We start from the raw sequence: 14,247 nt of genomic DNA, 5'->3' as shown, positions 1-14,247 counted from the left end.
TCGTAGTATGGCGTGATAAAAACAAAACAAAGCAAAAGACCTAGTGACAGTTATGGCCTCAAGCAATGCTGATTTTTTTCCAGCTGTTCCACGAGTATCCACAGTTGTGTTCACGTATAATTATGACTCTCGGGTGCATGCTTTCGTTCTTGGTAGAAAACTCCATTTTAGGAGGTAATTAAACACAAAAGTTCATTACAATCTAGAAATAGGGGACAGATTCCTCTACCGTCGTCCTATCAACTACTGGTCTACACCTTTAAAAAAAAATCGAACAAGGATCGGAATGCGTTCACCCTTTATAGGAAAAATTATGAGAAAAAATGCTTTCATTAAACTTATTTCAGTTTTACGCCTGTTACTTTTTTTTTACTTTTCCATTAAATAAATACTTCACGAATTAACGACCACATATTGAAGATGCCATTTACAGCCTTAAAATAAAAAAAATCAATTAAAAAACCAGCAATTTCCAGTTTAAAAATGCGTTTTTAAAGCCCGAAGTGCGCCAGTACAGTAGCTTACTGAGCGCGCACATTTCAGGAAGTGTTCTTGCCGTAGCGTGCGTACGCGTTGGCGTCGGTGTACAGTGCGCGCGCCGATAACGCGCAGCGTGTGATTTCGATAGAATAACACCCCGAAGTATGAAGACTATAGGCCTACACCTTCATTTTAAAACATCCAAGTCAAGCAAATCAGAGGAGAGGGATACTTGTCTAGGACGCAACTCTTTTTATAAATGACAGTCATTCTGGCGCCTCGTAGGACTTGAATGCGGTAAGTCAAAACAAAAACCTTACGATATTAATGTACAAATCAGTCGCACGGTACCCGGCAGCTATCCACCTTTTGTTATCGGGGCCGGGGAATGGGTATTGTATACTTGGGGACCCCCCAAGTGTTTTATCCTTTTAATCTTGCAAAACTGATAAGTTCCCCCCATAAAACAAAGGCAACACACACTCTCTTTATTGTACTGACCCAATTTTTTTGGAAACTTCAAACTGGAAATTGTGAGAAAATACGGTATGACTTTCGTACTGATAAACTAACCATGCAAATTTGAACCCACCATGTGTCATCCTAATTTCCTAAAACTCAAAATCCTTTCCTTTTCTGACATCAACCCAACAGTTATTGAGCGTGATGTCACACTCATCTCCAAAGGGGAATTTTTTTAACTGTAGCTTTCCCTTCAGTTATAGGAGCAGGGTCCCCAAATTTACAATCCCCGACAGAAGGGGGGGTTGAATTCAAAAGTGAATGCGGAGTTGTCCCCCCCCCGCTAGGTACACCACTGACGACACCGGTAGAACTAGAAGCAACAGATAAACTAGAGGCGATTTCACTGATCAACTTGACTAAAATGTTCCATTTTAAAGCCTAAACTTACTGCCACCGTACGATGTCTTGAAAACCGGCAGGGGAGGGAACTTACTTGAGGAAATGACTCTTCCTCAACCATTGTTCGACGAATAAAAGTGGACAAAATGGCAAAAAACGCACCATTACCGGAGAGGTGGCCTATTTGTGCTTATTGTACACGTTGGGTGGACTGATGACCACAGCTAACATGTTTTCTCTCAGTTCAACAGCCACATGATGTATCAAGCAAGCCTCGTCTTCGTGCTGTGTTTTTTGGTGTCGACGGCTGTTGCCGGCGAGTGCCCCGTCGGTTGCAGTTGTAGGGGTCCTGATTCCGAGTTCCACACTGCCATTTGCTACAACGATGTTCTAGAGCCGGCCAAAGACTTTTCACCGGCTATAAAGACACTGTAAGCCGAGTTTACTAATTCGTTCCTTGCATGAGACAGACAACTTACAGCAGTGTGATCCCTTCCGATCGGTTACGGGTAGGCCTACGAATGATTGCTAGGCCTATGAAAACTGTCACAATCCCAACCTGAACCCAATCCAATCCAACCAAACCTGAACCCAACCCAGCCAACCCAACCCACCCCAATCCAAACCAACCCAACCCAACCCAACCCGACCCAACCCACCCCAACCCGACCCAACTCATCCCAACCAGTCCAACCCAACCCAGCCCAACCCACACAACCCAACCCACAGTCAAGTGTGTATTTGCCTGCAACCGGGGACCCCCTATTGTTCCTCTTTTGCTTGTACTTTAACTTTTTTAGAAGACCACCCATATGTTTTGTACACGGTTGTCAATCGGGGACCCTCTGTCAATCGGGGACCTTATTGTCCTCTATTATTTAGGGTCCCCAATTGAATGCAGAAACAAACTCACACACACTACCCAACCCAACCCAACCCAACCCAACCTGAACCCAACCCAACCCAAACGCAACCCAACCCAACCCAACCTGAACCCAATTCAACCCAACCGCAACCCAACCCAACCCAACCTGAACCCAATTCAACCCACACAACCCAACCTAACCCACACAACCCAACCTAACCCAACCCAACCCAACTCAATCCCATCCTATTCACTGCAACCTGAGTATTCATTTTATCAAGGTCCCTGTCCGGTCGGACGTCTGGTATGTCTCATTAGAAATTTGCGTGTTATAGTGATTCGCATGTTTATTTAATTTTCCTTGTCGCAGGGAGCTTCGTTATTTGCCCTTCTCCTCCATGCGGCGGTTTCTGAAACACGCACCAGACGTCACTGATCTCATGTACGTATCGCTACAATTTTAAACTTCTCGATTAATTCACGTTGTCCTCTCTGACTTCCGTTTGCCGACGTTGAGCATTGGTGGCAGTCCGCCCCAAATGGTCCTTACTTGCTCGCTTTGTGTCCTTCTTCCATGGTCCAAAGCTCGACCAGCAACCATCAGTCAACCAACCAGTGGCAGCTTTGACCTGGTACTTACGATAAAACGTATACCGAGGTTACCAGGGAAACTTGACCGGTCGGTAAGAAATGGTCCTTGACCGAACCTGGCATTTCTTCCAAGCGGCTACTGTCAGAAGTTGAACCTCGACTAGCAGAGTTTAGCTAGTTCCGTCATGAGTATCATACCTATTTGTTTCTTTCGCCGTTGGCAGAATTCATGACATTGACGGAGCCGTAGATCAGCCGGTGCCTAAGAACCTTTTTCATGGATTGAAAAGCCTCAAATCATTGTAAGTATTTCTTATAACGAAGGCTGTTATAGCTGGATACTTCCCTCGCGACTGACACGGTGCGACTTGACACAGCCGAAGTGACCATAACCGATCTTGTGTTGATCTTGTGAAGGTCTTGTGTGGTCTTGTGAAGGTCTTAAGTGGCCTCTACGACAACACTGACGGACAGGTCTAAAAAATAAGTGACCAAAATTTGCGCATACCTCGACCACTTGAAAATCGTCTGTATTGGCTAGCACTCTAAAGATAACTGTCAATTCACAACATGGCTGAAAAGGTTGTGGAAAACCTGATGTTGGGCCACCAGCATTTTACCTTTTGTAATTTCAGAACATTTCACACGCTCAAGGAAGGAGCTGTTCCCAAAGGGCTAGCGGGTTCCTTAGATGGTCTCGACCGACTGCGATTTTTGTAAGTCCTTGTTTGTATATGATCCATAATGAAGTAGTGATAGAATCGTGCTAAAAAGTATCTCACAGAGAATATTGTTAGTCAAAACAAAACAAAACAGCTTACTGCATTACTCGAAGTTGGCGATTTTTTCACTTCAAGGGACCTCGGTCGTAACCGACTCGAATGTAACTGCGAGCTTTCCCATTGGATAGGCGGACACGACGTCATACTCCTAGGCGTGCGCACTCTGTCCCCTTCGACCAACTGCAGAGAGGCGGGATTTGACAAAGACGTTTATAATGCCAAGGAGCTGGTGGAAATGTGTGGTAAGAATTTATCACTCAAACAACATCGAGACAACGTCTAAACCGCAATTTAATGGCATTGGGAATCCCGTCCTCTTCCCATGACAGTCAATCTTACAAGACAAGGAACGGGGGAGGGTTTTCCCATTCTTCGTACTGAATTTAGACTCTCAAGCACGATATGTCTCCTAGCAACGCCAATTCTGCCTGTAGGGGTGTTGGGGTAGTGTACGTTATCATGGTTTTAACACCTCATGTTAAGCACTGATCATGGTAGAAATCGACAATAACCTCGACTCGAAGACGAAGACGGGATGTAGAAATAACCAGCTTCGTCGACACCATGTAAACATTGTAGCACGAAAGGTCTCAAATCGCAAATTTTTAACAGAAAACAATAATGATATTTACTTTGAAAACCGTTTAAACCATATGAGTTTAACTCAGATGACAATAAATTCAATTCAAATCACCATTGTGCGTTTCCAAAACTAGAGGAAATTGAGGTTGTAGGAAATGCTGGCATGTTATGAACTTAAACCTGCTCTATTTCATCACGTGATCTAGACAAAAAGCAAGAGGGTAACTTGAAAGAACTTGCTGACGAAGATGTCGAAGATGCCGAAGAGGAAGGCGACGAAGAGAACGACGACCTTGAGGAGTCCTACAACGACGAGGATTATGCAGCAGACGAGGATGTCGAGAAGCAAGAATCGACCCCAGAGAGCAAACTGAGTCATTTGAAAAACATTTTACGGGGGAAGAAAGTCGATCAGTTGGTGGTTCCTGCTGCGGGGTCACCGAAGACAGACAGCGACGAATCAGCCGGGAAGACCCAACCATTTCGATGGGGAGCAACAGCTGCGGCCGGTAAAAGCCCCCAAGCCCCGAAGACGTCGTTGGCGAACAAGCCGAACTCGAAACCGTCCAAGAAACTGATCAGACAGAATGCAGTGAAGCACAGCTCGCCGACTTCTCCGCTCGTCGCTGCTCCCAGGCCGACGAAAATAATTGCAGCCGTACAGTCGGCTGAAAACCCACCGAAATCTAGCTCTAGCATCGTGGCCGACTCAAAGGCAACTCAGTCGACCAAGGAGAACGCCAAACCTATGCACATAGCCCCGAAGCATCCGTCAACAACTGCTCCAACGACGGCGAGTGTGGGGTCTACCAAGGGGTCGGGAATGCCGATGTCGCTCGAATCTCTGCCGGAAATTCTGTCAGGTGTAGCTCATTCGAAAGTATCAATTACCGGGGGTTCGGTGAAAGAGCGCGGCACCTCGACGCCTCCGTCAGCCACTGCTGCGACGACTTTGGGTGTGCTGTCCACCAGCAAGTCAGCTAAGACATCCATATCGATCGAAACTCCTGGAGAGTCCAGCACCATTGCTAATGTCCTAGAGGAATCCCAGCCAGATGAAGACACCGAGTACGCCGAGGAAGACACCGTGGACGATATAGCCGAATACTTTGATACCACGGAACCGACGGAAAAAACGCAGGAAACGAGCTCAACTACTGAGAGCAAAATTCTACCACTGTTTGGATCAGACAAATTAGCGTCACTGCCAATCTTTCCAAAGACGAATCAAATTCCTGAAACAGTGGGGAACACGTCAGCAGGCAGAGCATCTGGCAACGACTCCACAGGCATCAACGCGGGCCCCCACGCGGAAGAGGCAAAGAAGATCTTGAAAGATTTCATGGTCTTGCTTCTCAAACGCCTCGCAGCGAATGGCGTAGGGTCGCCACTGGACGAACTCGCAGTCGACGTCAAGCTCCACCCAAACGATCCATTCGAGCTGCGGTTATTGATGGAATACGTTCAGCACATTTCTGGGAAACCAGCGGAACAACAATTATTGACTCGCGAGTCTGTTCTGCTTCCTAGAGGTCAACTGCCCTCATCCAAACTTGATGATACAATCGCTCAGTAAAAGCACTCCCGGTCTCTGCATGAAGAGGGGTGACTCTCGAGGTACCTATCTACCTCAAATCACGGATATTAAAGGAACAAGAAAATTAACTTTTCTTGGAATCACTTTTGTGTATTTCTGTACTCTTCTTCCATGTATGAAGACTGTTTGACATCTTTTTGAGTTATGTGAACTGAACAGTGCACTTTTTCAAACATTAAAAATTGACCAAGCATTTCTAGACAGGTGAGGACGCTTTTGCTTTGATGTAAATCCAGGAAGACATGGTTCAGGTTACATGTTTTCATGTTCAAATTGTGAATCCCAAATTTGCTATCTGGGAACATTTCTGTGAAAAAGATTTTTGCTGGATTATACTTACACAGCAATGAATTGCCAAAGAAAATAAAATCTGCCATAGCATGCGCAGTGGTTAAAAAAATCTAGAAAGTTTCTGTGCACAAATGGGATTCAGCGCCTTGGATGACATCATAGTACTGCTCATGAATATGCAAATATGCATTAACATAAAACCAAATTAGCCTTAAAATATGGGTTAAAATTGCAAAAAAAATTAAAATAAGGTTAATTGAAACAAAAACATGCAATTTCAAGGGTTTTAGTAAAATTTATAAAAATGTTTCTTTTTCCTGGTTCCTTTAAAAACCAGCACAAGTTTGTAAGTGGTAATTAGTAGGCAGTGGAGTATGGATAAATAGCTCAAACGAATGAACCAACAGCTGAAAGGGGCTTAAACTGACACGAGGTCCAATGGCTCGACAACTTATCATGACACACCATTATGAACTTTGTCGACCAAAAGACCTAAGTCGGAAAATTTACTGCAATCTGCGTCACCGCCGCCTCCAGTGCCCAAATACTGTAGCTCTGTGCTCCCCCCGAAACCAAACCAAACAAAACCAAACAAATCCAAACAAATCCAAACCACAACAAAACAAAAAACCAAAAAATTTTATTTGGCATTGCGATTATGGTATTTCTCTCCTCTCTCTGTCTTCGAATGTCTTCTTTCTAACAGCATCACTTCCACGACTACGTGTCTTTTGTTTCGTCGCGATAAAATTACGCACTAGTGTACAGTCAAAATGACTTTTTTTTGTCCAGTCAAGAAGACTCTAGATTGACACTCCAGAGATGGATTCTTTAGAATCCTTAAGACACACATTAACACTACACTTTGTTAGTGGAACGTTGGATAACTGAAAAAAAAAAGAAATCTGGACACAAAGAAATGAAATTAATTAGCTTGAATGTTCCTTTCCGAATCGAGTACTTTTTCACTTGCATCATATACTCGCAAAGCGCTCAACAGTACGAAACTATTTGAAAAGTATTTTATCATTATATTTTGATCGCATTATATCATTGATTTCACTGCAAGACAAATGCTCCCCAAACAAGAGCTTCTTGTAAGCTGTTTCAATAAACATGTGTTTTTTTTAATTAGCTGAAGCAGAGAAAACTAGTGCACGCATCTGAACATTAAACAGATGATACAACCGTTCACGTGTGACTTTATCTTTCCCTGTACTACGTACATCGCGATCGGCCTGTTTTATGTCTATACTCTCTAAAGGTCAAAAGAGTGAAAAACACACTCTTAAAAAAGAGTGACTCCCTCAAGAATCCCATTATCCAAACGAGTGGAAATCTCTCCAAACGAGTGAAAAACCACTCGAAGAAAAGTGAAAATCACATATTAAGGACGACTCCATTTCGAGTTTTTCACTCTTTTGCAGTTAGAGATGGTAGATGGCTAGTTTTCGCAAGTCTATCTACAGTATTGCTTCACTGAGTAAAATTCCAAGCCATCAGAATGGGGGAGGTTGTTGGAAGGGGGCAACTGAAGGCGTCCTTCTCTTCAGATCCAGATGGCAAACGCGACGACAACGAGTATGACGATTGTCACCTGCGCCAAGACACCGATGACCAGACCGAGCACGGAAAGCCTCTTCGAATCCTGCGCAGCTCGTCTGGCTCCCGTCACGTCTCCGACGGCCCAGAGCTTTTTGACCTAAATCGTAATACGCGAAGGAAAAGTGACACGTGGGAGTGAAGACAAAAAGCGACCGGGGTTGTTGTTTTGAAGAAGCGCCCACTCTTGTTCATTCACCCCCATGCATAAGAGTGTTAATGGTTGCTTTTACTCGAATTTGCATGCAAAAATACAGAATACACATGCGTCGTGAGGGGAAGTAGCCGAGAGTGGAAACAGCCGACAGAAAAGTAAATAATAACAGAACCGTCGACGGCAAAGAGAAGACATGGAGGCTGCTGGAAAAACGTCCAACAAGGCACAGGATGTAGACGCATATACCAGCTGTACATTTTGAAGCTTAGATATGGATCCAAAATATTTCAAATTATTTTGGTTCGAAACACGAACAGGCCGGGCGTGAGCTCTGCACGCCGTCTAGCACCAAAGGTCTAGAACCTGTGCGCACACCCAGCGTTTTCCAACAAAATCAACTCCCTTCACATCTCTCAAAATACATCATTTTGTCCCCGAATGTGGCCGATACAGCAAAGTCATACTTGAGAATGGCTTTGAAAAAGATGTCAAATCGGTACTCACGTCCAAGGATTTCATGATGGCAAAGATTCCGAGGATTAAGCAGAAGAAGACGGTGACGATGATCGCCAAGATCATGTTGTCCGGCGGGCAGGGCTCGACAGCAGCCCGGGGGATCATCACGTGGGTAGCCGGGGTCGCATTCTGTGTGAACTGAAGGCGACGAAGGCTGCTCAAAATCAACTTGGCTACCAAGAACCATACATATAATAGAAGTGTATTTAGGACGCACTATTACTATTTCGTACGTACGGATTAGTAAATCGTACGTACAATTTACTATTTCGTACGTACGGATTAGTAAATCGTACGTACAATTTACTATTTCGTACGTACGGATTACTGTGTCGAAGTACGTTGCAGTACACGAGCGGCAATACACCTCTATATACTTGTGCTCTGGTATATAATATAATCCGTACGTACGAAATAGTAACCCGTACGTACGAAGTAGTAAACCGTACGTACGAAATAGTGATTTTTTTAACCCTGTCCTAACTACACTTCTATATATTTATCAACAGCGGCGGAACGATTTTGCAAGTTGGAGGGGGGCATTTGTGAAACCATTATGATGGTCGGGTATCAGCCATGAGTGGACCGATCCATCAATCCCCGCCTCACTGTGTTTTCTGACCAAGAGAGTGGAGGGCGTGTCTTTAAATGAAGGGGGGGTACTGGCCCCAGCTACCCCCAGGTTCCGCTGCCAATCTTATTTGTTAGCCTCACGCAGTTATCAAGAAGAGATCAAGTTTGTCTGGTTGGCAAAACCCCTCCCCCCAAAAAATCAACAAAAAACAAGCAAACAAACAAACACCCCAATAAACAAACAAAAACAAAAAAACCCCGGAAACTTCGGCGACTGATCTTTGACATTCGACTATTTTACGCGAGAGGTTGTTTTTGGGCATTTAACTGGTCCGCCTAGAGAGTTCATCTGGATGAGCTACACACGCTGCATCAGTCAGCCACAATACCCCAAATCAAAGCATTACCTGCAACGGGGGGATGCCAGTCTGGGGAGCAAACGCCCCTCCCATGGGGGCGTAGGACCCCATCTCAGGTACGTAGGTGACCCCTTGCGGCACAAAAGCGACCCCCGGCTGAGTCGCCTGAGGGTGGATGCCACTCGGCGGGGGGACGTAGGTGACCGCCTGGGTCTGCGGTGTTTCGATCCCTCCCGGGTATTTACCATCGACGCTCGGTGTCTCGGCCACGCAGCTGTACTGAAGCGGCTTATCTCCCGCTGGGAGGGGCTCCACCGGGGCAGGGTCCTCGTTTTCGCTTGCCATCGCAACGATTTACATGTAGATCCTTACAACAATGCAGAGGAACATGTAAACGGGGGGAGGGAGGAGAGTACGCCACTCCCATTATAAAAGAGGCAAATTAGTGTTTGGTTTTTAATTAAATAGAAAGAGAAAATATACTTGGTGCTACAAACTGTGCCGTCATCCTGCTTTCCAAATGTGTGTTAAAGGGACTCTTAATGTTCACACCTCCTTAGGGCCGTAAATTTCTCATGGAGAAATTAATTTTCTGTCCATCCTCCCTGATGCCTGTGACAGACACGCGACAGTCTACCTAATTTTTCCTAATTTTTTCCTTGACAAGGTGAAACATGCTTATCTTATCGATACGACAAAATGTCATTATCAACATCCAACAAACTTTGCCGGTACAAGAAGCCCCCGCTGGGTAATTCAAACTGTTGGATATGGTTTCGTCGATCACGATGCTTAGAACTGTCTGACAATTATGAAACAGTTCCCGAAAGCTCTGATCTCGCTTTAAACAACAGTGCTGACACTGACTTGAATGTTGGGCTTCAACAAAGTTCAGTTCTTTTTATGACTGTATATTGCCGATATCCCACAAGTACGCATTAAACACACGTACTCCCGACCGCCTGTCTCCCACTTCATTGACAGCGTGAATGTAGAAAAAATGTACTTCTCGGTGTTCAACCTTTCGTTCACCTTTCTGTTTGTTGCGTGCACGGCGAAGCCAGAAAGGCAAACAAAATTCACAAATGTTCCGTCTACCATGACAGATGCAATCGAGATAAGGATACTCACTGTAACGGGGCTATACCCCAAAACAACAGCAATATTGTCAACCAAAAACTGAAAAAGAGCGAGATTAAATTTAAAAAATAAATTACAAAATTACATTCAACAGCTTACCCTTTGATTTTTGACGTTTATCGACGCTTTCGGGCGAGTCTACTCCCCGTGTTCAGTAACCCATCCGTGATGTCTCGAGATATGGTACGGAGAGCGTATTGGTCGCGCTAACAGCAGCGCACTGCACCGGCCAGCCGAAAATGCAATAGCAAACGAGCCGGCCAAAGTACGTGCACACGCACTCGGTACAGTTTGATTTCCGCGTTCCCCTCACCAGGATCGACACGGGTGTTGGTAACTTAGATGTTGCTTTTCTAAAAAAAAAAAAAAAAAAAAAAGAAGGCGTAAATTTCCATGGACAGAATGAATGCAAGTCCAAAGTCCGTTTTCACTGTCAGACATAGTGTCGTACATTCACACAAATTAAATGACAGATTGGAATGATTAACCCAAGATAGTTTACTTCAGGCCTCGGGCAAAGAATATTAGTAATGCTGAATACTTTTTGTTTAAAAAAGTCCTGGTCTTTTTTAGCGATTAGGTTTAATTATATCATTTTAGCGCTAAAGAAATTAGTGAGTGATATGGGCGTTTCAGGATTCACAGAAAACTGTCGGCTTAAACGTCCATCTGTTTAGCTTATATCGAATTTATTCGTCAACGATGCCACAGAATCTGTGACGTAGTGTAGAGAGTATTGTTGTTCGATTCATACGAACGGACCCACCTTTGGCTGACCTCCGAGTGATTTATAAAAACACCACTTCTAATATCTTTAAAAAATCGCTGTGCTCGAACTGATTTCGGTGATATCTGATATGATCAATGTGATCAAATCATACCGGTGTCCTATGAAATCTGGTCGCCTACCTTATATTGACTCTATTCTCACACGTGACCTGCCTTTATGTATATCAACTCCAGCATGCCCATTAAACCAGGCGCGGTTCTAGAGCCATGGGGGTGGGGGCTAGACAAAAGTTGGGGGGGGTGCTAAAGCCCCCCGGCCCCCTAAGAACTGCACCTGCATCAAACGCAAGTCATGATGGACGCTGGATCTCATAAAAGGACGCCGGTTGACACTCGACGCGAATGCGGGGCGAAGCAGATGCTGTGAGCAGAAACACGCTTGGCGCAATTCGCCAGAAAAGGGTACCGAAGTGAATCCGTCACGCGCACAATTAGTGTGTAAAAGGCATGAGCGCGAGAACCAGCGCGTGAACCAGAATGCGCGCGTACTCCATTCGTTTGCAGTGCACTTTCTGGTTCACAGTGACGTCACACTTCGGTACTCTATAGGGTGCGTGTTCAACTTCTGCAGACTTGGAACGCGAGTCACAACTTTGCGTAGGTGTTTTTGTGTATCAAGGTTGGGCGAACAACAGAAAAAAAGTAGCAAGTGGAGGTTATGTAATAACAGAGAGACAGTTCCTTTTCCGTTCCTCCCAGAAACATGGCGACGAGCCCCATGGGCAAGCAACAGAAGACGGTGACAAACAGTGCAAACCTCATCATGTGATCGGGAGGTGGAGCGTCATCTTGATCTGAATCGTGCGCAGTTAGAACAAAATGGGGAGAGGGTACGTGACAACAAAAGTGACAACGACAAACGCAACCACGACAAGGACAATTACGACGACGAAAGTTACCTGCACAAAGGAGGAAGAAATGATGATACATCAGTGTTTGAGGATGCTAAAAAGGGAAAGAATTAACCGATAGTTGTTAGACACAATAGATTTCAGACGGACAAGATGGCATCGTCTGGCGAAAAAACCATGCCATAGGGAGAAACTAAATGCTAGCTCCCAGTAAGTCACTGACAAATTCTGTTAAAATTATGTGAAAAGGAACTCCTTTCGAGTGAAATCTCGATCTATTCGAGTGAGTGAAGTTAACTCTATTGCATGATCTGTTCTGTCCCTAGTTTCAGTCGGGGGAGGGGTAATTTTCACAAGACGAGAATGAAATTTTCACTGAGTGACTCTTTCGAATCTTAGTCAGTACCGTTTGCTGAGCGAAGGCCACTCCATGGCTTTCAGGTGCACCTGCGTAGGCGCCTGGAAAAGGTCCTACACCTTGAGGTGTAGAGTCGACGTCTCCAGACACGTAGCCGAGTTCTTGGGCTGGGTAGTAGTCGTGCTTGGCGTGCTGGTCGGCACAGAGCGGCTGGGGTTGGAATCCCGCCACGGGATGGACCACCTTGGCGGGCGGGCCGACCTCCTGTTCATATGGCGGCGGAGAGAGCGAGATCTGACTGTCCATCCCTTTTGGCGCCTTTGAGGCCGGAATTTATCCAACAGAAGTGATTTAGACACAAGCAAGACACCTTTCTGTCCTCTGTCTGAATGGGAAACAATGGAAAACACAACGACGAAGTTCAGCAGCTCTGCCTCGAAAAGGGGGTGATAGGCCCTATGCTACTCAGCAGTGACGTACCACGGGAGGCCTGGGGGGCACGTGCCCCCCCCCCCCCCACAAATTCTGGGTACCCCAGGTGCCCCACTGAAAAAAGGAGGATAACAAAAACTTGCTCCCAAAACCACACCACTGTGAGGTGGTGCCCCCCCCATAAGATGCTGGTGCCCCTTTGTTCCCCCACCAGTAAAATTCTAGCTAGGCCACTGCTTTTATGCTACTGCATGTATATGCATCTAGGCAGAGTGACATAAAGACAGAAGGCGTAGGGGAATTTTAGTCACAAAAGAGATGATGTTCCTGGAAACAGTAGTGTTTGTTTTAGGGGAGGGGCCGGGGTCACGGAACTATAGCGCCGTACTGGCTATTGGTCTAATCTAGTATGCCTTAGCGTCCGTGAGAATCCAACGGTTCTATCATGACTACTGCGTACGTTGTAGAGAGCTGAATTTTGTTGACATGTGAGGCCCTCATACAAACAACCGGTATGAGATTTGTGTAAAAGCATAAAGAATTTCGTCTTACCCTTTGACAAGGAGTGCCTAGTAATTCGTGAGACCTCTCGAATCACTTGCTGAAGCCTTTGTCAGTCAACAGAAACTCAGACGGACAAAGGACTCGAGAACAACAAAAGCAAGGAGTGGCTGCTTCAACTGGTAAGCCCCACGGAAATTTAATACTTATACATACAGGCAGGCGACGTCACCGGGTCACAATCAAGAGAGTCTTACGGAAAGCATTGTCGCCCTCATGCACGGGCGTAGGTTATTAAACTACACAGGTGAAAGTTTCCATAGTTGAACCCTTCAACTCGATTGAACTTTAACCATCAATCTCGATCGGCTCGTCATATGCAGACAATAAAGTTCGACACAGCGATCGACAACGCAATCCAGACAATCCATTCAATTAATATTTCACTTTTTGCGGGCACACCTCCAATATCAAGCCTACACTCGGAACCTGGCACTCATCGTATGGTGGTAACAAATTAGCAGATTAACCCTAAAGGAGCCCGCGGGGGGGATCCACCCGTCTTGACATTGAATTCCGATATCGCCGCAAGGGTATTTCTTTCAGAGGTTGAGCCTTTAAGAGTTTGTAGAGTAACTCTTGGTGGTCACTTTGACACCAGTTGTACCATATTTTACAAAAATTGGACATTTGGCGCAGGGGGCATGTTTCCGAGAAGGGTCCGTCAAAAATGTACACTTTTTCCACTCAATGCTTAATGCACGCGCATTGACACATATGTAGCCTTGAACTTCAAAGGACCTTAACAAACAACGAAACCATTCATTCGATCCGATTGAGTTCAAGCTTCACATTTGTAAGGATAAGGAGTGCACACATACGCATGGCAAAGTTTCGAGCAAATAGGGTGTGGCCCA

At 45.3% G+C, this 14,247-nt stretch overlaps 2 protein-coding genes across 3 annotated transcripts; one reads left to right on the top strand and one right to left on the bottom strand.

The window, feature by feature from the left end:
- Positions 1-636: 636 nt before the first annotated feature.
- Positions 637-7,246, top strand: LOC110977250 (uncharacterized). Of its 2 annotated transcripts, none has more exons than XM_087131223.1 (7): positions 637-777; positions 1,596-1,775; positions 2,580-2,651; positions 3,025-3,102; positions 3,436-3,516; positions 3,658-3,824; positions 4,371-7,246. In XM_087131223.1, exons 1-7 carry the CDS (start codon positions 773-775, stop codon positions 5,738-5,740), a joined length of 1,953 nt encoding a protein of 650 aa, XP_086987349.1. In that variant the 5' UTR covers positions 637-772; the 3' UTR covers positions 5,741-7,246. The 2 variants fall into 2 exon arrangements, with proteins under 2 accessions (XP_086987349.1, XP_022086887.2); XM_022231195.2 differs by having other exon boundaries at positions 638-777; positions 1,588-1,775.
- On the bottom strand, positions 6,659-13,536 carry LOC110977264 (uncharacterized). Its single transcript, XM_087131226.1, has 5 exons — positions 13,382-13,536; positions 10,499-12,782; positions 9,308-9,626; positions 8,316-8,465; positions 6,659-7,754 (listed from the first exon to the last, which is right to left on the bottom strand). Exons 3-5 carry the CDS (start codon positions 9,602-9,604, stop codon positions 7,602-7,604), a joined length of 600 nt encoding a protein of 199 aa, XP_086987352.1. The 5' UTR covers positions 9,605-9,626; positions 10,499-12,782; positions 13,382-13,536; the 3' UTR covers positions 6,659-7,601.
- Positions 13,537-14,247: the final 711 nt, after the last annotated feature.

This window comes from Acanthaster planci, linkage group LG21 (genome assembly GCF_054643075.1).
Source record: "Acanthaster planci isolate LZ-2023a linkage group LG21, COTS_SCS, whole genome shotgun sequence".
Lineage (NCBI taxonomy): Eukaryota > Metazoa > Echinodermata > Asteroidea > Valvatida > Acanthasteridae > Acanthaster > Acanthaster planci.
The sequence above is the reverse complement of the archived record's forward strand: the minus strand, read 5'-3'. Positions and strand labels throughout refer to the sequence as shown.